Source organism: Lonchura striata, chromosome 2 (genome assembly GCF_050655825.1).
Source record: "Lonchura striata isolate lonStrDom1 chromosome 2, ASM5065582v1, whole genome shotgun sequence".
Taxonomy (NCBI): domain Eukaryota; kingdom Metazoa; phylum Chordata; class Aves; order Passeriformes; family Estrildidae; genus Lonchura; species Lonchura striata.
Genome location: NC_140704.1, coordinates 13,662,078 through 13,683,597, shown reverse-complemented (window position 1 = coordinate 13,683,597; position 21,520 = coordinate 13,662,078). Strand labels below are relative to the sequence as shown.

General features: G+C 38.6%; 1 protein-coding gene across 23 annotated transcripts in view; it reads right to left on the bottom strand.

Moving 5' to 3' along the window:
- Positions 1–21,520, bottom strand: part of PARD3 (par-3 family cell polarity regulator) — a 441,179-nt gene that overhangs the window by 366,556 nt on the left and 53,103 nt on the right. The window contains exons 1-2 of one of the 23 annotated variants that reach the window (XM_085564121.1): positions 17,152–17,213; positions 2,565–2,627 (exon numbers count right to left, since the gene is read on the bottom strand). The exons of 20 other annotated variants lie outside the window; for them this stretch is intronic. In XM_085564121.1, the coding sequence (XP_085420247.1) occupies positions 2,565–2,585 (21 nt within the window). In that variant the 5' untranslated portion in view covers positions 2,586–2,627; positions 17,152–17,213. Of the gene's footprint in view, positions 1–2,564; positions 2,628–17,151; positions 19,115–21,520 lie in introns of those variants that run through there. 2 more of the 23 variants (XM_085564132.1, XM_085564058.1) reach the window with 2 other exon arrangements.

Below are 21,520 nucleotides of genomic sequence, written 5' to 3'. Positions count from 1 at the left end.
GATCAGAAAATAATGCCCAGGACCTTCCTAAAGTCACATTTACATTTCCTTAATCAAGATATGGTTGCAGGTGAATTTTAAACAAGTAAACTCTCACAAACACTAGTAGGCTTGAAGCTGTCTCTACTCATTAGATGCAACAGTCTCTAGTCTCCACAGACAAGCAAACCTAAATAAATTTCAGATTAGGATCTGTTCTTCAGGGTAGCACCCTTAGGACAGATATGGCCCCGCAATGGCAGGATCTCAGTTTTGGCCAACATTCTTCAAATATATGAATGCACTCAATATGAAAGATCAAATTAGGACCTGCCAGATAACCTTTATCACAAAAACAATGCAAAGAACCATGCAGAACTCTTGACTTTGAATAAAAACTGTTCTTATCAACAGGAGATTTCCTATGGAATAAATGGAGTGAAGGAAATTTTGGCGATTGCTACAGTAATGTGCAAAATTCAGTGCCATAACAAATCACATCTTACTGTCATCTCAGTACCCAGTTCTCACTCAGAATCTTTAAGTAACAGATCTCAAAGCTCAAAAGTCTCAAATGTTTCATGCTGAAAAGCTATCTATACAAAAACATTTAATGCATGGTATGCAATGAACTGCACATATGATCTCTACAGCATAAAATTCACCAAAGCATAAGAAAGCACAGATATATAGATGCAGAATATACAGCTGTATATTCCCTTAAATGGAAAAATACAAAAACACTAAAGGAAAAAAATATACTATACACTATAAGTGTATATTTGAGATAAAATCTCCATACCACTTAACTTTGCACCATGTTCTTGAGAAACATATAAATGCAGCTAAAAACTATACTAGTTCTCAATGTTTACTGAAACAAAAATAAGGATACTATGACCTTAGTTTCAATCCTAATTTACTTTCACAGCTCATTAACATCACGTAAAAATATGCCATCATTAAAGTTTTAAATGAGAAATAATATTATAAACTAATATCCATTTCATAATTTGTAAATCTATTATAGTCTACATTTCTTTTTTCATGTACCCATTCCAGGTGCTGTTCAAAACAGCTGAAGCAATGATTCATTCCAAAAAACTTTTATTTAAATAACTTAAGTAGACTTAGTAAAATATTTAACCTAGGCAGCTCAACACATTTCAGTTTCAACATAGCTGTAGCCACTCAATGGAAAATACAATTTTCCCAGTTTAATTGAGTGTACAGTACCTGTGACAGTGTTGGCAGTACATGTGTGAACTGCCAGACTGCTAACAGGGAGAAGCAGGTAATTCACCTAATGCTCTTACCCACCTAACATCCTTAAATGCTGATGTTTATTTGACAAGACAAACTAGAGGAATCCAATCCTGGAACACATAGAGGTTGAAGCACCAAAGCAGATTAAATATCAACTAGGTCAGCTGGATGCCATTTCATTTTGGCCTGAGCTCAAGTAAAACAGAACACAGGTAAACCTGACTGGAAAGACAACAGAGATGGTCCAGAGCAACATGAGCCCTTAGCCAGGACCTGCATCACCCCCACTTAATTGCATGTTGTTACTGAAAACTGCTTTATTGCATCCCCCAGTTTTCAACAGACTCCTTGGGCTCCTTTGCCAACAGGGGAGCAAGAGGAGCCACCGAGATGGCCGAGGCCAGGCTTGCTACCAGAGAGGAGTGTGAGAGAGAACCAGGCACAGATAACAAGCATACTCCTGCAATTTAATCATTTCTGAGAAACAACTCTCAGCATGGCATAAGATGTCTGAAGTCTGTCAAAGTCGAGGGATTTAGGCACCCAAGACATTTCTTTAAACTGGAGCTCTGACAGCACTGGGACACAAAGCTTTTGCAGAAGCTGACTTGAGCTCCCCTCGTTAATCTGCTTTATGCTCCCTCGGTGGCCGATACCCAGAGTGGCTCCACCAAAGCACGGCGCAGGGGGGCCAAAGTACGGCTGCTTCTCCAGCACCAGGAGCCAGAGACAAAATCTGTCACCCAAAAACAAGGAGAGAAGCCTCACACTAGTCACAGTCAAGTTTCAGGGTGGGACATCACACACTGATGTGTTACCCTCACATTTGTTAGCATCTGATCAAGGCAAACATATCTGTAAAGCTTTTAATATAATTTAATTACTAACATTAAGAATTGTTTTGAATACTACAAATTAGGCATATTACAAATTATAAAATCACAGAATGTTAAGGGGTCCGGATGGATCTTAAAGATCATCTAGATCCAACTCACCCTGCCATGTGCAGAGACACTTCTCACTAGGTCAGATTGCTCAAGGCATTACCCAACCTGGCTTTAAAAACTGCCAGGGTTAGAGCAAATATACTGGGCTTTAAATGGACAATGAGGACAGGGAGGTGCTTCTTATTGGGTCATGAATCCACTTACTCCAATTTAATTGCCTAGACTATTTCAGATTTTTCTACGTTTTAGAAAAGGGAAACTGAATTACTGTAGTCCTCTTTTGTTACTCACTTAGACCACATTATAAATATTCTAGATTAAGAAGTATTCCATCACATTATGGACAGAACACAAACAAATGCTCATACTTACACTCAGTGAATCCATTTCCATGCTGCTACATTACTAGATGGTAGAAACATCTCTCCATCTTATCTGTAACAATTGCAATGTAGTACAAGTAGGGGAAAAAAAAAACATTAAAATAGCTATAAAAAATCCACACCTCTGTAACATCAATATAAATTTTAAAGTATATACAAAGTATTATATAAACTACTCACTTAATGAAAGCATGACAAATATAATTCTATACTATTAATCCATACACAAATAGCATCTTTACTTGAGGATGCAAAATACATAGCTATAGCCAGATCAGCACTACAATCTTAGAAAAGTAGAAAGTAATATTTATGTTTTTATAAAATAAACTTACAATTTACAGATTCATCTACTGATGCCAATACAGAATAGGTAAGTACATCTAAAGTATGATTAACAAATATCTTTTTCTACAGATAACCTATACAAAGAAGTTACCATTACAAATCATTAAATTTTGAGATGCAAAAAGAAAAAATAGTATTCCACCCTTTGCTATGGATCCCAGAGATATTTTTGTTAAATTATAAACTGTAAGCACAGGATACCTGTCCTTAGTTCCAGCAGCTATCTCAAACCTCATTAAGTTGGATATAAACTTGAAAAGGGGAGAAATAACTCCCTAAAACCCCACAACATTTAACTGAACTAATTTCATCTGTGATTGTAATGCCCATCACACAGTCTACTGATCACCAGCCATGAAAGACTGTGACAGACACCTTCCCTACTACTCCAAACAGTTTAGCATCATCCTTCAGTGTTGCCATCTCTTGCTTCCCTCTACAGCTCATTTATAGTTCTCTCTAAGAACACAAGTCCCAGTCATCTCAAAAAAAAAAAATGCTGGTGATCTTCTATTGTTGACAATAAAACCTTGATATTCACCCTTCCACTTTATTTCCTACTTTTTGTTGTTGTTGCTGTTATTAGCTATAGACAAACTCCTCCCTTATTCCATATCTGTTATATCTTTACAGCTTTTGGGGACAGAACTTGTCAAACATCTTTCAGAAATCCAAGTGAAATACCATATGGATCATCCAAATTCCACCAGAGTAACCCAAAGCAATTTATGAAATCTGACTTATACTAACAAACATATGAGACAGAAAACACGTCGATCCTCCCCACAGAATCAGATTCATAAAAACATCAGCATGTAAGAAGAGCAACCAATTGCAAAGTCTTCCTTTGTCAACTCAGACTCCACTCCTGCTTGCAAGCAGTTGTATTGTATAACAGAATCGGAGCTGGCTGTGCCACATTCCTTCTCCTCATTAGCAAGGTGTACCATAACAACAATTTCTCCAAAACACACTTGCCCAAAGTCATACAGGATGTTTGTGACAAGAGTCAAAACACAGCCAACTACAGGAGGAGTGGAAAAATCAGTTCTTCCCCAGAGGTCCTCTAGTCATTCTGCTGACACGCAGAAGAGAAATGCATCCATCCTCTCTCCTTCAACAGTTACATCACTGGGATTTCTGTGTATTCTGCTTATATGCTGTAATGGAATGCTCTTCTTTAAATTCTGGAGACTTCCTACTTTTTTTTTCCACCATCTATCATCTAAAAAGTTTCCATTTAAGAAAAAATACATAGGTCCTATCTTAATTCCATCTACACTGAAGCTTGTTGCCATATCACTAATTTACTCCTTCCAAACTTTTTCTATTAAATTAATTAACTGTGTTACAGATCTTGCTATTGATTTATCTACTGAACTAAACACATAATGAAGCAGAAAGCAAAATGAACAAAAAAATTTTTGCTTTTTTTCTCTTATTAATTTTGTCATGGCTCCAAGAATAATTCCCTCAGCAACAAAAAACCATATGCTTTTTCCACTTCAGTCTCTCTGCAAAACCAGCTTTCTAGCAGCAGAATTAAGAAAATAAGTAGTGATGAAAAGAAACTTGAAAACAAACAAAAAGGAAAAGTTACTTGAAAATTTAGGCTGCATTTTAGAAATAAATATAACTAGAATTTTTTAAGGGGCAATTTTCCTCCTATTATGATTTCTATGGTACAATTTTAGGATTATAACTTGAATCAAAATCAGTAAGCGTAATAGTATTTTTTGTTTGATCAAAGCATGAGATACAGCTGCTCCATTTTATGAGTCCAACCCAAATGCTGATCTAAACAGTATGAGCAAAGACAAGCTAGGTTCAAATTTGCAACAGGTTTTCAATTTCAGGGTATGAGACTCATGAAGTGTTTACTGAAATGCAGCAGAAGATTAATGTGTTAATCTCTGTAAGTTACCAAAACATAAATTCACTGAATGCATCAATAAGTACCTATCAACTTTTGGAGTGATTTAAAAGGAGCCTATCAGAGCTCCATATCACCAAGCTGTGACATTTGGAAATGATTAAGAACAGGTAAGCACAGTTTCAAGTATTTGTTTAACCTGGATTCAATATCCATACACTAACTAGGAGGTCCTATGGAAATCTGAAGGAAACACTGCCCTTTCCATAGGAGGGATGCAATACATTCACAGGGGCTAAACAAGCACTTTGCTTCCCAATAGAAGTGAGTGTACACATAACAGCTCATTTTTTTCTTTTATTTTGGCAGATGAAAATACAGTTGCTTTTTGGAAGCCATAAAAAGGAAGGGGGTGGGGAAGGGAATGAACAGGTACATCAAGATGGTCATCCTGATCTTTGCACCAGCAAGCATCACACACCAGCTCTGTAAAACCTTTACAGAACAAACTTTCACGTTATTAGAAAATACCCTTACTCTTTTGCATTTGATGGCCACTCAGAAGACTGATAATGGGAAATAAGAGAACAGTGCCAAGATGCCGAGAGCTAGACAGAAATGCCCTGAAGACCTACCCTGTTCAGACTGGACCCTGCTGCCTGCAGTCACAAACCTTTAACATGCAAGCTAGTTAAGCAAGGAAGGCTCCATATCCAAAGATTTAAGTTTATTACAGAGTTTATTTGCTTATTAAACCACCACTTTATCACTCGGAAGGACTAAAGTCTTACATTTTTACTAATTAGTAGATGTCAGCTATTATTCTTTTAAGATGTATAACGGGGGGGGGGGGGGGGGGGGGAAACGTTTATTTCCCTATTCTGTAATCCACATGTAGTTGTTCAGATGCCTAAATACCAACTTAAAGACATTAGGCCAAAGGCAATGCTCAAGTTATTTAGTTCATTTGCATCTGAGTTAAGTGTCTGTATTCAGTCCATCTAACTTCTGCTGGAGCATGGAAGGAGGAAGAAAAATGAATTCATTATATTTCAGTAATTGAACATATTTTTTACATGTACAGAACTGGAGTTCATTGAATTGTTTTGTAGCAGCAAGCATCAACATTCATAATAATTCAGGAAATCATTGTCATTCTAAGAAGACAAGCTATTACACCACTGTCTGCTTCTGTTTCCCCCAGTGAAAATCTGCCCATGTCTGTGAGCAAGCACCAATGCCAATGCTCCATCACTTGTCTGTGGAGCAAACAGGTGCAGGAGCTGATAGGGAAGAGTTGGGAGTCTCAGTTTGCATCTGCAACACTGGTATCGTGCCTCAACAATGTCATAAAGTGAAAAAAACACTGCCCAGTGTCATTCATCAAAGCATTGGGATGGTGTCAAGAAAAGAAATATGTTCTGTGCTGTCAACTTGTTTTAATGAAAATTCATTGCAATATTTTAAAAGTTTTCAAAGCTGACTTCTATTTCTGACAGCTGACAGATTTATGAAAGCTATTTTGATGAAAAATGAGCAACAAGATTAACAATATTCAAAACAAAGAAATCAATGTAGTCTGCCTGAACATGCCAAAGTACTAATAGAGGAAGAGAAAGTAACTCAGTAAAGTGAGATCTGTAGAGGAAAACTTAAGGCAGTTTAACAAAAATGTTTAAAGTTCACAATATTTTAAAAATTGGACCAGCCCTTAATGAACAAGTTGACCTCAAGTGTGACAGACTGTGGAACACTGTGATTCTCTCAAGCACAAACACTTCATGTTTGATCTTGCTCTCAACAAAACCAGAATTAAAGCAATGAAAGACAAATGGTAGAGTTATCGCCACCTCAATTTTCTTGGGTTTTCTTTTCAGGAAACAATTCTGTGGAAGTTCTTTGGTTTTGTGAGATTTCTCTTTAGTGGGTTTTTTGGTCTTGGTTTGTTGGTTTGGTTTTGGTTTTTTTTCCCCCATGGAATTAGCAAATGAAGTAGAAAACTACATTATGAAAACTTTCCATAACTCATTTTAAACATGATCAGCTAAACAGAAACAACTAAAGCATTTTTAAGTTTATAGTAACCTTGCCAACCATCTCTTTAACATGCATAGCATACAGCAGATCTAAGTTCAAGAGGCTGTGTAGATTTTTTTTCTGACCAGTATGAATAACCATAACCATCACCCTATTCTGCACTACCACTTTCCGACTTTTGGTTGGAATTCTATGAATTCTATATCCTAAACTTTGGAAACCACTCAAAGGAAGATTTTTGAAACCAGTTCCATTCCTACAAAAGTTATGGCTCTATTTGAATACAAAAACAAGAGGAGATAAAAGCCATTGGTGCAGGAGGAAAGCTCCCATATTTGCCATCATGGAAGCATAACTCACACAACTGCAAGGGTTGACCTTAAACTCTTCAGAAGGGACAAGCAAGGAAGAAGTCAGGTAGCCCTGTATATGTTAGGAACAGTTTTGATTGCTTAGAGCTAAATGACGGTGATGCAAGAGCCGAGTGTTTATGGGGAAGAATCAGGAGAAGGCCAACAGGGTGGAATCTGGGAATCTGTCACAGACCACCTAACCAGAATCAAGCTGCAGAGGAAATATTTTATAAGCAGCTGACAGAAGACTAACAGTTGCTGGTCCTTGTTCTCATGGAAAACTTCAACTTACTACATGTCTTCTGGAAATACAGCAGAGAAATAGTGCAGGAGCCACCTGCAGATTATAGAAGGTAGCCTTCCTGACACAGCTGGAGAGGAAAAAGGTGCCTGTTGGTCCTGTTATCTGTAAACAGAGAAGGACTGATGGCTGATGTGATGGTTGGAGGCAGTCTTGGGCACTGAGTTGACAAAATGATAGTTTTTGATTCTTGAAGTATGAAAGAGCCAGAACTGCCACAGGCAGCAGAACTGTGACTTGGACTGCCAGAGGGCAGACTTTGGCATGTTTAGGAAGCTGGGTGACAAGTGTCCCTTAGTAAGCAGTACTAAAGGACAAAGGAGTCCAGGAAGGCTGGACATTCTTTAAGAAAGAAACTGTAAAGGCACAGGAGCAGGATAGCCCCACATGCTGAAAGACAAGTCACTGGGGAGAAAGTCACTGGCTTGTCTGAACAGAGAGCTTTGGCTGGAGCTCAGGGGGAAAGAAGAGCTTATGACCTTTGGAAGAAGAGACAGACCATGCAGGAGCACTACAAGGATGTCATGAGGTTATGCAGCAAGAAAATTTGAAGGACCAAAGCCAAACTGGCTCTGGAACTTAAATCATTGCCATGAAAGACAATAAAAATGTTTCTGTAAATACATTAACAACAAAGTGAAGGTTAAGGAGTATCTCCATTCCTTACTGTATGCAGAAGGAAACACAATGACAAAGGATGAGGAAAAGGCCAATTAACTTAATGTCTTATTTGCCACAATCTTATATTAAAGAGCAGTTCTACAGGTACCTAGTCCCTGAGCTGGAAGACAGGGATGAGGAGGAGAATGAAACCACCATAATCCAAAGGAAGCAACCTGCTACACCACTTGGACACACTCAAGTCTATGGAGCCAGATGAGATCCACCCAAGGGTACAGAGGGAGCAGGGGGAAGTGCTCACCGAGCCCTTTTCCATCACTCATTAGCAGCCATGGCTAACCAGGGAGGTCCTGGAAGATGCAGGAAACTACAAGCCTGTCAGCCTGACCTCAGAGCTGCAAAGTGGGATCTTGAGTGATACTATCCAGCACATCCAGGACAACCAGGGAATCAGGCCCAGCCAGCACTGGTTTATAAAAAGCAGGTCCTGCTTGACCAACCTGATCTCATTCTATGACAAGGTGACTGCTTACTGGATGAGGGAAAGGCTGTGGATGTGTCTGCCTAGACTTTACAAAAGCCGTTCACAGCATTTCCCACTGCATCCTCCTGGAGAAACTGGCTGCTCATGGCTTGGATAGGTGTGCTCTTTGCTGGGTAAAAGTCTGGCTGAGCAGCAAGGCCCTGACCCAGTGGTGGTAAATGGAGTTACATCCAGCTGGCAGCCAGTCATCAGTGGTTCCCCCCAGGGCTCAGTATTATCTCTATTATCTGTTTAACATTGTCATCACTGATCTGGATGAGGAGATTGAGGGCACCTTCAGTCAGTTTACAGGGAACACGAAGTTGGGCAAGAGTGTTCATCTGCTGGAGGGCAGGAGAGATCAGTGAACCGAGGCCAGTGGTCTGAGGTTCAGCGAGGCAAAGTGCAGGATGCTGCACTTGGGGCACAGCAACCCCTGCAACACTCCAGGCTGGGGGAAGAGTCTCTGGAGAGCTGCCTGGAGGAAAGGGACCTGGGGGTGCTGAATATGACCCAGCCTGTGCCCAAGAAGGCCAGTGACATCCAGGCTTGGATCAGCAATAGCGTTGGAGCAAAGTGGGGGTCTGTCTCTTACACCACTAACAAGCGCTAGAACAGAAGGAAATGGCCTCAAGTTAGGCCAGAGGAGCTTTAGATTGGATCCTAGCAAAGATTTCTTGACAGAAAGGGTTATCAAGCATGAGAACAGGCTGCCCAGAGGAGTGATTGAGTCACCATCCCTGGGGGTATTTAAAAGAAGTGTGTATGTGGCACTTAGGGACAGTTTTGTAGTAGCTTTGGCAGTGCTGGGGTAACAGTTGGACTGATGACCTTAGAGGCTTTTTTCAACCTATTCTTTGATTCTATTATTCTAAATCTATAATGCACTATTTTTGCTATTTTTTTTTATTTTTCATATCTTGACTACATCTAATTCATCTGAAAGGCAATTTTCCTAAGATTGACAAGGAAACGAAGATCTTGATTTTTCAGTTTTAAACTTAGACCTCATGAGTCATCTCACTATTTCTGACCCTACTGAAAACTAGAGTAATAAAGCCTGTGGGAGAAAAGAGAAAATTAAAACAACATTGATTTTTCACAAAGAAAGTACCCTAGCAGAAAAGCTGTCAGTCACAGATGACAAGAAACCAGTTACAGCAGAAGCATGAAATGTAAGCATCACTCTCTCACTACTTTCTGTTTATTTTAAATAACAGATGAACAGTCATTAATATTTACTGTATTTCAAATTAGTCAGGTAACACAGTATTCAGCCTGAAGTCAGATTAGGCAGCAGCTAGTTAGATGGATGTCATCTGTCAGGGGCTGTTCTTCTAAAAGCCACTAATACTGTCAGTGAAAATTACAGTCTACAAATCAAAAGAACATTAAGTGTTTGAACTGAAACACATATGAAATCAGACAGTTCCCACTGGATTTTCTCCATGTGCTATTACCTCCATGATCAATTCACACTTCAAGTGAAAGAAATTGCTGAGAAAGCAAAACATTACTTGCTTTCTATCTGAGAAGTATAGTTTGAGACAGGGAACATATTTTTAGATAATTAAAAATAATTTTCTTTCCTGTTCATCACAAAATATTAAAATAAAGCTGCTGTAAAGCAAAATGCTCACTCACTCTTGTACAGGACAACAGAGAGCAAAACTCTGTTGCTATTACAAAAGTGACAACATTGTAGTTGGAGATGAGATAAAATCCTTTTCTATTAGGAAATTCTGTAACATTAAAACAACTTATTCTCAATACAACTTCTTATAGTATTAAAATAAAACCAAAAACCATTCACTCAGAACTTCAGTGATTGTTCAAAATACATGTCAAAATATTGCTTATACAGGACAAAAAACTCCCATAATTTTTATACCATGCAAGGATCATCATTCCACAAAAACAGTTGCATAACACTTAAAATGTACTTTTTAGTACTGAAGGATACTAAAACACTAATTTTTAGTTAGTTATCTAACTCTTTCTGCTAAAGTGCTGAGAATATGAGCATTTTTAAATGGAGTGTTATGATATGTATATCCAGAAATCATTCTTCCTTTTTTTTTTTTATTTGGCAGGCTTTTCCCCCCTTAACTGGAACAAAATGGCTAAACCTAGAAAGGTATTATTGCAGCTGACAATGTCTTTTGAAATGTATCATCCCTATTTTGAGGATATAGTCCTGCACCATAAGCAGCAAAAAAAAGAAAATGCATGCATGCCACTTCCTTAATAATCAGGGAATGCCATCAAGAATTTTACATTAATAATCAGTATGCAGCAGTACTGGCTGGGTGCCAGCAGGATGTTGAGTTTGTACAGAAGGGTGGGCAGATCCCTAGTGGGCAGCACTTGGAAGGCAGGAGTGTACCCTCGTGGTGAAGGCAGCTGCTGCAGACCAGGCTGTGACAGCAGGAGGGTAGCTGGAATGTCCTGTCACAGTCACCAGCACAGTGGAGACTGAACCACAGGAACTGCAAGGAGATGCCAAGAAAGCTGGGCTGAATCAGTTTAAAGAGGAGGCTAAAAGAGAAGATTGTTGCTGTCATCTGTGACCTAGTGGGTGGGAAGAAAGAAAACAGAGCTGGGATCTTCTGAGAGGCAACCCAGAACTGGGAGGAGATGCAACAGTCACACTAATTGCAACACCAGGAAGTCAGATGATGCTTTGGAAGCAATTTTTCACCTTGTCAGCAAACACTGAAACAGGTGCACAGTGAGGCTATGCAATCTGCAGCCCTGTAGATGCTCACATCCAGACTGTGCAGGACCTGTTTGCAGCAAGGACTTGGACTTGATGCTTCCAGAGGTCCCTTCCAGCCTCAGCCACTACAGCTCTGTGACTATGTTCTGTTTCTTACTCTCCTCAGTGCCTACACTGCAACAGCAGATCAAAAGCATTCAGTCGAGGCAGGCTGAGTATTTGCAGCTGGGAGAAGTTTGGTGAGTACACTCAGAACCCACCAGCTCAGCACACTGCATTTGGCCAAACTTAACCCAGTATTCTGTGGGACACCACCAGCCCTTTGTAGGCACAAGCAAAGTGCCCACAAGGCAAGAACAAGGACCTGCCTTCTTTTGCACCTCCTCTCTAGGCACAGGTAATATCACGCACTGGAGTGGAATGGCCAGTTGGCCATTGTGCTCCCTTGGCTAGCAGGGCTGGACTCTGAATGCCTTTTTCACCCAGCTTTGCTAAGGGAGACTCATTCTCTCCTGTAATATCCAGAGCTCTGCTGGCAGCACCAGACTGCTCCTTGCAGCAGAGGCCATTGTATTACCCTTTCTCCTCTCTCCCTTTTTTCTGGCAGAATAATCAGCACATTGACCCCATTTGTTGCAACCTACAATTGCCAGTGCTGAAGCCAGGGAGAGATGGGAAGCACAGCCATGGCCAGGGAAGGTGGGAAGTCACACTCATCTGCAGCACCACCACAGTCTTAGATCAGCTAAAATCTGCCACAAAGCCACACTATCAGGAACCAAAAATCATGTCAGCTTTTACATGAGCTATAACAACAATTACTCAAACAGAATTAAAAGCAACAGCTCAATTTAAATCAGATGAACCCCTAAACTGTCAAAATAAAGCCTAGTATTTTGCTTGCATTAAAGAAATCACCAACTGAATTTGAAAACCTCCTGTCAAGATGGTGTTATTTTAACACTATAACAAAACAAAATATTTCTTGGGATGGTGTGCAATACCATAATAACTTCCAGGACAAGGCACCAAGAGAAGGAACCCACAACTCTGGAAGAAGACAACTCCTCTCAGTGCACTGGAAATCAGTAGCAAGGAGAACACCAACCAACACCACCACAGCAAATGCCATCAAGGCACGATGATTTACACTGCTGTAGGGAGCACTCCAACACACACATCTACCACAATCTCCATGAACAAGCCTCAGGAAGAAAAGGAAAACATGAATTTGAGACTCACCATGGCCAAACCTCTCGCTATCATTCCACTCTGCTTCAATTTTACTCTGTTTAGCTGAAGGTGAGCCTACTTCACCAGCTACAACCCACCTCACCCTGCTGCGACCACAGCTTTAGTAATAACAGCTAACCACCATGGTTAACAGCTTGCCAGGCTCCACAGGGAAGGAATTTTGCTAGGCAAACTTTCTACTAACAACCCAGCTGCCAGAGGAACCTAGACACTCTTATCTCCCAGCGCTCTGTTACACATATCACATGCTTTTCCTCTTTACACGCTTGTCTGGTTTCATTTTAAAAAAAATAGAATCAGATTTTTCACAACAAATCCTCAGGCTCACACTTAAAGGTGATTTCCCTCTCCTCTAAGAAGGCATTCAAGATTTCCCAGAGAATTCAAAACAAACTCTTGCAAAAGACAGGAAGAAAATCACTAGATGAAAAGCAATCACAGATCATGGCTTTCAAAAATAACATCTGAAGATTAAATGAGATTAATTTTTTTTTTTACTGTTTAGTTATCTTTAGTGATTACAAACCATTTGCTGGTAGCTGGTGCTATAGCTTTTTGCTCACCAGACCTGTCACACACCAATAGTCCTGGTCCTGGCACATCTACTACATATTGATGTGAAAAACCATAACCCTTTTGGGCAACTCCCTTCTCTCACATCACCAACCTTACCAGTGCCATTCTTCCACTCAGTATTTCTTCCTAATAAGACAGCAGCAAGTGTAACTCATAGGCCTTTGCCTGCTCTCAGATGCTCATAACAAGGGATCTGGAATGCTTCTATTAACTGAGTCATATTTAAACACAGGGACTGGAAGATTTTCTAACAACACCCTCTTTGTATGTATTGCCTTCCATCTGAGATAGCAGGCAGTGAATCCCACATGGTTCAGGAATTATAGCGCTTAAAAGAAAAGGGAAAAAAAAGTTTGTTGTCTCAATTCTGTAGCATTCCATGGAAGAAAAATAGGAATATTAGTGAATAAACCACAAATCAGCAGTCTATGCAAGCCCTGTATAAGCATGGAATTTTGCCAGGCTCCAAAATGCTGTATGCAACACATAAGTAGTTATGAGGAAAACAGTTTCAGATCTTAATTAAACCACTGAGGCTCCAGCCCATGTCCCAGTAATCAGTCAGCTGGCAATGACAAAGAGAAATAAGAATTGAAAGGCACTCACAAAACGGCTAAAAATAAAACTGAATCTATTTTTTATGGTCCCCTGCACATAAGGATTTTGCTCTCAAATTTCTACTTATTTATACTTCATGCAACTGACTTTGTTCTTCATTCAAAACACAAGAGACAACCACTTCTCTTAAAACTATCAAATATTTCACACATTGTGTTGCATAATACTTGTACACCTAAGAAGACCAGCCTACATATTTCTGGAATGTGATTTCTATCCAGATCAACCAATATGACAATATCAGCAGCCAGTGAATGTAATTACCATCAGATTTTCTACCTCAGAACAGATAAGCCATGGGAAAACAACAGAATAATAAAGTGATCTGTACTAATAAATAATTTGATGAGAAGATTATCTTGAACAAAGTTCATTGCTACATCAGATAGGACATTTAATATTGTTGGGTTTGAACACTTCATGATTTTCCATTTCCAGTAAGTTAGCTAAGCTAACTGAAAACTCCACAGAACAGCAAGAGATACGCAGCAATTTGCCTTAACATTTTCTTACATCACTGTAATTCAGAAAATGTAAAAAAATTTTTGTTAAAAATGTTCTCAGATTCTTATTACAATTTTACCAGTAATTTAATAGTTTTCATTAGCAGGGAGGTCAAAATTAAACTTTACCACAAAAAAAAAAATAAATTAAACTGCAAAAAAAAGGAGGTCAGTGATACTAATGCCAAGGAGGCAGAAAAAGATTTTGCAACATACTGTGATTTTGAGAGACTTTGACTGATATCAATCTACCAAAACATTTAAAAAATAATTTTGGCTTGCCTGCCTGTATAAGCAGAAGCAGAGTATTGTTTCTCCAGGAAACCACCCAAGTAAAACCACATATATTGTGAGCAGTAAAGTCTACTATTGTCTCCTAAAACAGCAAAGACCAAAGCATAGTTTTAAATATTCTCAGATGTCAAACATTTATTACAAAAATGTTTTTTAAAAAAATTAGAAAGAAACTAAATCAATAAAGAAAAGCATTTTTAATAACATTTCTCCTGGTGCTGTAACTGACTTTCTGTTCAGGCAGTAACCCATCCTGGAAGGAGTCTGTGTGACCACCAGTGCCACTGTGCTGAGCACAGCTAGGTCTGGCTGCTTGAAAACTGATCAGATTCTGGTAACTCCAAACCCATAATTTTTAAAGTTCAGCAGTAACAAATGCAGTTGTGCTTTGTGTTCAACATCATTTCCAATACACATAGAAGTGGCTGCCCTTGTGGGAAGAGGGAGAGGGCAGGGAGGAGGTAAGAATGGTTCTGTCTCACTTAATTATAATGATCTGAAGACTGAAACAAGACCTAGCTTGTAGGAAAAACTTTTCTTACGGTTAACTGGAGCATTTAGAAGGGGAAAAAATATGTTCTTGAGTCAGAAAAGCCCTTATTTAGATCTTTCCAACACACAAAAGTTATAAAAATGGACCTTGGTTAAGAGTGCTTCATTTCAGATGTATCACCCAATAACATATTGTAACCCCTAAGTAGTGAAAGTCTCTTAAAACTACTCCCATAATTCTGCATCTATGAGTAACAGAGTTCAGACATACATCCCTATCAATAAGAATTTTTAGAAAAGCACTTTTTCTGGAAGTGACACCATAAAAGATTTAGCTAAAGCAGATGATGCTTCTTTCTTTTCAATAAAAATAGAATTTAGAAGATCAAATAATTAAACCAACAAAAATACACATTCGGGACTTGTTCAAGCAACAGCCTGAATTCAGTAATTGAGCATATTTTTCATTAACCACTAGAGGTCACACAGTAACCATGGCAGACATCCAAAAGATGTGTGGACTTAAGAACCTTATTGTCTGTTAAAATCAAAATACAGGGGTACTCAATGATTTGCACCCACAAATGTAATTCTGAAATTAACGTGAGTAGCCTAGTTCCCCAAAAGATTCAATGAACTTGAATGTTAACAGATGTCATTTAGTATTTTACATTTTCATAAAACTGACTTCTAAAAAACACATCAAATAATGGGTGGGGGTGCAGCAGGATTGTCAGAGCTTGCAGCATTTTTGAAGATTTTCCTCATTTCTTCAAATATTTCCTCATTTGAACTTTTGAAACTTCAATTTAAGAAAAACATCTTTAGCTTCCTATATTTAACACTGAAGAATCATGATAAACTGGAATATTCTAATATTTTACTAGTGAATTTCTTGCTATGTAAACAGACATTTTAACATTCCAAGAACAAGAGAAATAGCAATAAAACCAAATATGATCCCACACACATACCAAAGTTTACACTTTAATCTCATACCAACGTTTGAGACACAATAACTTACATTCTCTTAAATCTGAATGGATATATGCCCTCAAAATTTAGATGCAGTTGGAATGGTCAGGATCTGAAAACTACTTGCTTGCAAGAAATTCTCTTTGGTGTTACTGAAAATCTAGTCTATTTCAAAACATTTGAAGAAACACTATTTGCAAAGTGTTAACCATTTTAAGTTGTACACAGCTAATTAAAAATTCCCTATAAAGTTAATTTAAACTTTTCAAGAAGGTGCACACAAGTGCAGAGCAAGAGGTGAATCAGAGTCAATGATCCCGTACTCCTTCCATATCAGATTAAATTTTAGGGATCAGTATACAAAGATATTTCATGAACTAACTCACTTTTTATTCCATTTACGACAATTCACACTGCATCTTCTCTTCGGAGAAATTTCATTAATTAGATCCCAGCAACAAAATAAAAAGAAATATGAACGTGTATGTGTATGAAAGTCTTTTACTATGGCAGAGCAGCACTGCCAAGGCATTAAACTGCCTTCTAACCCAAGAACTGGTCTCACCAGAACAGGTGCTTCTGTTGACTTGCATTACCTGTTCTGGAATAAGTAAGATATTTCACTCCCTAAAGCTCTCAGTCTAGTACATTTCAACATTAAAAAAAAAATAATAACAATGAAGAGCAGTGGAACAGCTGTAATCTGAATAATAATTTCAAAAGCTTCAGCATCCATCATGTTTTTCAGCACAACACTACCAAAGCTCACAGGACACATATTGCACTATAGGAGCAATTCCTTGAGATGAAACAGAACTTATAAATCACGCCTTAAAAGCAGAAAAGATGCAGACTTTTCTCAGCATAAAATTAACATCATAAACCTATCTAGCTCTTAAGAAATATTACAGAAAAAAAAAAAAATCCAGTTTTACTTGCACACGAGCTTGTATGTATAACATATCTAAAGAAACACAGATTGCAAGGCAGCAGGGATTGCTTTCCGCTTCATACTAACACAGCAAGATTTACAAATCCACAAAAATTTAGAAGGCAAGAAATTTTTTTGAGGAATATCCAAATACAAACCTGCTTTTTCTGTGCCTGCCTTTTCTGAGCACCCAGTGTAGCAGACTTAAAGCTAAGAGACTTGGACTGTCTCCTAACTTTCACTGAATCTCTCCGGCGATCATATGAAAAAGACGACGACTTCTTTGTAATTTTCCTCTTAGGTGTGTCTGCCATTTCATCCAAAGTATGGTTATCTTCAAGTAAACAGCATCCCAAGAAAGCAAAAACTCAGTAGCATCAAGTTCTCACCAAGCTTGTATTAAACAGTCCTCAATCCTACAGTAAATCTAGCACCCTGTAAGGAATGGAGCCCACAGAAGAACAGTTTCAGTTCTTCCAACAGGTTGTAAAAATGAAAGAAGCCGATGGTCCTGCAATGCTGGATGTCACTGAGGAGCAGGCAGAACTCCTTCCTGCTGTTTAAACTCACACAGGCTTCAGCGGTGATGCTAATCTGAAAATGTAGTGACTATCCTGCTGAGCACGCTAAAGGTGAACGGGAGGTAGTTCCCTGCACACCAACAGGGTGTGGAAGTACACCAACAGGGTGTGGGGATGAAGCAGAAGACTTCAGGTTCAAAGCATCTTCTTAACTCCTTCCTCTCTGAGCTACTGCTGGGAAGTCAACTGAAAAGTCAGACTGGTGAAAGTTCCCCCAAAAATGACAGCATTATTTTCCTCTCTTCGGATCCAAGGACCTCTCTGAAGAAACCTTCAGCATGAAGTAACTTCCCCATTAAATGCATTAGGGGCCCTATTTTAATCTAATTTAATTACTCCCTATTCTCTCCTTGTCAGTAAGACTATTCACATCACAAACCTAGGAGATACTTCAACTTCTAAGTCAACTGAAAAATAAAGTAGCTGACTCTGAACCTTACTGTCCTTCCTTGGAAATAACCATGGAGTTACAACAGTCTCTTAAGACCTGTTGGTATCAATGGATAAGAGGGTAATGAAGTCTCATCCTAGTGACAGTGTGGGAATCATATCAGCTGAGATTGCAACTTTTGTACCAGGACTGTGTTTAGGTAGGAATGTTTCTCTTGCATAAGGTATTAGTCAAGGAACTCTACAAGGGTGTAGAGCTCCAAGAGTTATTGCTACTGATTTCCATTAAACAAAACACGTCCAAAGGGCCAAGCTCTACAAATCATTTAATCCATATTGAAAGACAAGGAGGAAAACTACCTTTTGACAAACTTGAGCATTGACCAGAGTCTTTTCTAGAAACTTTTCCTTATTTTATTCATTATGCTACTTTGCGTACAAAACAAATATGAATAATTTATAGTTGCAGGATTATCCATTATTATAATTAAGCTCTAATATGGGACAGCCCTCTGGTGTATGAGTATCACTACCTCTATTAGGAAATATCTGTGAAGTTGGAACAGCATTTCTTTTAAGACTTGCTGATATCAAGGAGTAAGAGAGTAGAGTTAATGAATCCCCATAACCAATCCTTCCTGCAACTTCTTCCTTTGTTGTAGGATGAATAATATACCTCTAGGACACAGTGATATTCCTAAAATTAACCAAAAACTATCAGAATGTTAAGTATTTATTAGCCATAATGGCCTAATTCTACAGTCACTGCACATTTTTGTGGAGATTTATACTGTGAAGGATGATAAAGCACAGCTTTATATTATCTACAACTATACCTAACCAGTGAATCTTTAATTATTACAAGACATAGAAAAAGATCCATTATTAAATATTTTTAGCACAAAGTCTCTCTTAATTGTGATGTGTTTACAATACTGTAGTAGTCCTTATCTATAGCCACATACTGACCTTCAGTGTTACTAATATTTGACACTGAGACCACCATCATTTCAACACAGTCTGTGGTTTTCAAAGTTTAGATTGAAGAAACTTTTTGTCACAAACTGAAATCCTACTTAAATTACCAGTTTCCATGATTTACAAGCATCATCTTTTTGAAGAGTTAAAATAAGCAGAGAATTCAGCATTATGTGCTTGCAAATGACATCTCAATAAAAAACATATCCTCCAAAACTTTGTGAAGTATCTACGGCATTTGATAACCATCACAGGTATTCTGATGAAAATTAAGGTCAAGGAAAGCTGGAAAACCTTTTGCAGACAGCTACTATTATGACCGTTTCATTGCATTGTAAAAAAACAAAAAAAAAACACTTCTCAACACCACCTCTGATTCTACAGCCATCTATGGTTTGCTTCTTACGTCTTTTCAAGGCTGAGATCCTGGTCCATTTAGACATTGCTGGTGGAGGACACTAATCTGTACCTGCAGTCAGTGTTGGCATTTGCTCTGTGCTCTTTGCGATTTCTACAAAACCATATTTGGTTGCTTGGTTTGGTGCTGGAAGAAGCAGAGGGCTCACCACCAGCACACACAGCACAGAGATCCCACCACCCCTTGCTGCAGCACTGAGATCACTCCAGCAGCTCCATGGCCACCACTGAAAAGCAAGGTCTCAGCCCAGTCATGTTCCCATTCTTCCTCTTCTTCCTTCATACATACCTCAACCATTCCCAGATGCAAAATCCTCTCACTTTCCTTCTCAGCTTGAAAGGTCCTTTGGTAAACTTACAATATTCATGAAATAGCAGAGAAATACTCAGTTAGTTTTGCAAGGAAGAGTCTTCTGCCCCTTGAGTGAACAAATCTTCCAGAGCCCCCGTGAGCTAAGCAGTAGGACCAGGATGAAAATACTGGGGAGAGGCAGAGACAGGGCAAACTGCTGGAAGCCTTCTGAGACCTGGTTATGTACCTGCACGTATGCCATCGTGTCCAGAGGTCTATTGCAAAATCAGAAACATTGTCCCAAACGTAAGAGCTAGCTCAGAACTCATTAGTTTGTGTATTCAGTTAAAGCAGTCTCTCTCCAAAAGCACCTTTGCCAAAATGATATTACATCCACCATGTTCTTGTCTCCTCCCTGGATGCTTCTGCAGTTTTTCATGACCAGCCTTCACCATCCATGTGTGGTTTCACATACAATAATGGAATATGTCACTCCAGTATTCAAATCTCCCTTCTCTTCTTTCAGAACAATTGCAAATATATTGAACAATACATGCTCTATTTTCCATCTTCTAACCAGTTACACATCCATAAAATCCTTCCTCTTGTTCCATGCCAAGTCTGTGTGGTTTTTTGACTGTACTAACCCAGTCACTGTTGCTCAGGTTTGTCTTTCTGCTGAGAATACAGGCATAATATTGGGAGATATTACTTTCTTGACAGTACTGTCACAATCTTCCCCAGCATATCATATTCATGCATGGGCCTGCTCAGAAAACAATTCCTCAGAGAACAGTTTTTACCAAAATATTCCATTTTCAGATGTCAGATTTACCTGCAGCTCTTCAGATCTCCATGGAAACTGATTTATGGATTTATAAATATCAGTGCTCTCCTATGTGTGAGTTCTTAGTGCATCAATACCACTGTTTCAGCATTACGGGAAAGGAATTGCAATATTTCAATTTATCTCAAAATACACAGCAAATCATGAATGGAAATGCTGTCACCACATAGCTAGAAAAAACTAAGTGATGATGAGATTAGCAATTTGAAGAACAGTGCTGAAAGAGGTGAACAACTAAGAACTACAGTTAGGAGACAAAATTTACTTACATCTAGTATCTCTGAGGGACAGAAAAATGCACATTCCAATATCCATGTATTATGACATTTGTTTCCTCACTTCCATGTATACATGAATATTTGTCTCATCCACAAATACTGTGAAATTAAAACTTAGTTCCCTATTAGAAACACTGCAAGCATTTAAATTCTATTCTTTGACTGAAGGTAGTATTTATATTTTGAGTATGTTATTTTCAAATATGTTTTCATTAAATAGCAGCTGGGAATAAAGGCTGTGTGAATACTTTGTTTTCTTCTTTAGATTCATCAGAAAAACAGACCTAAAAATCATCATGTGGCCATCCCAGCATTGACTCAATAGTGTTAATGCAAAAACACCTGGTTTAAATGGACACATTCTGTCTTTACCAATTTTTCAGAATTTCAGTAATACAAAATGTCAATCTCTAAAAGTGTAATTAAAAAAAAAAATCACTGCCAAACAATAGATGACATCAAGAGCCCATTGTTCAAAAACTGAAATTTTTTAACAGAAAATAATCATGGGGTTGTTATATGATGGGTTTCTTTCCCACTATCAATACTTTCCCAAGCTTGGTGGCTCAAGCAGTTATTTTAAGCTGTTACAAGAAAGGAATGCCTTATGCTCAAAATGTGTTTTGCCAAGTCACTTGTGAGTAACAACAAATTGTTTCAAGGTCATCTGTTTTCCTGGGATACTGGGAATGAATACACAGAACAAGAAGAGAGAAGCTGCAGAGTGGGGCAGAAGATAATCAT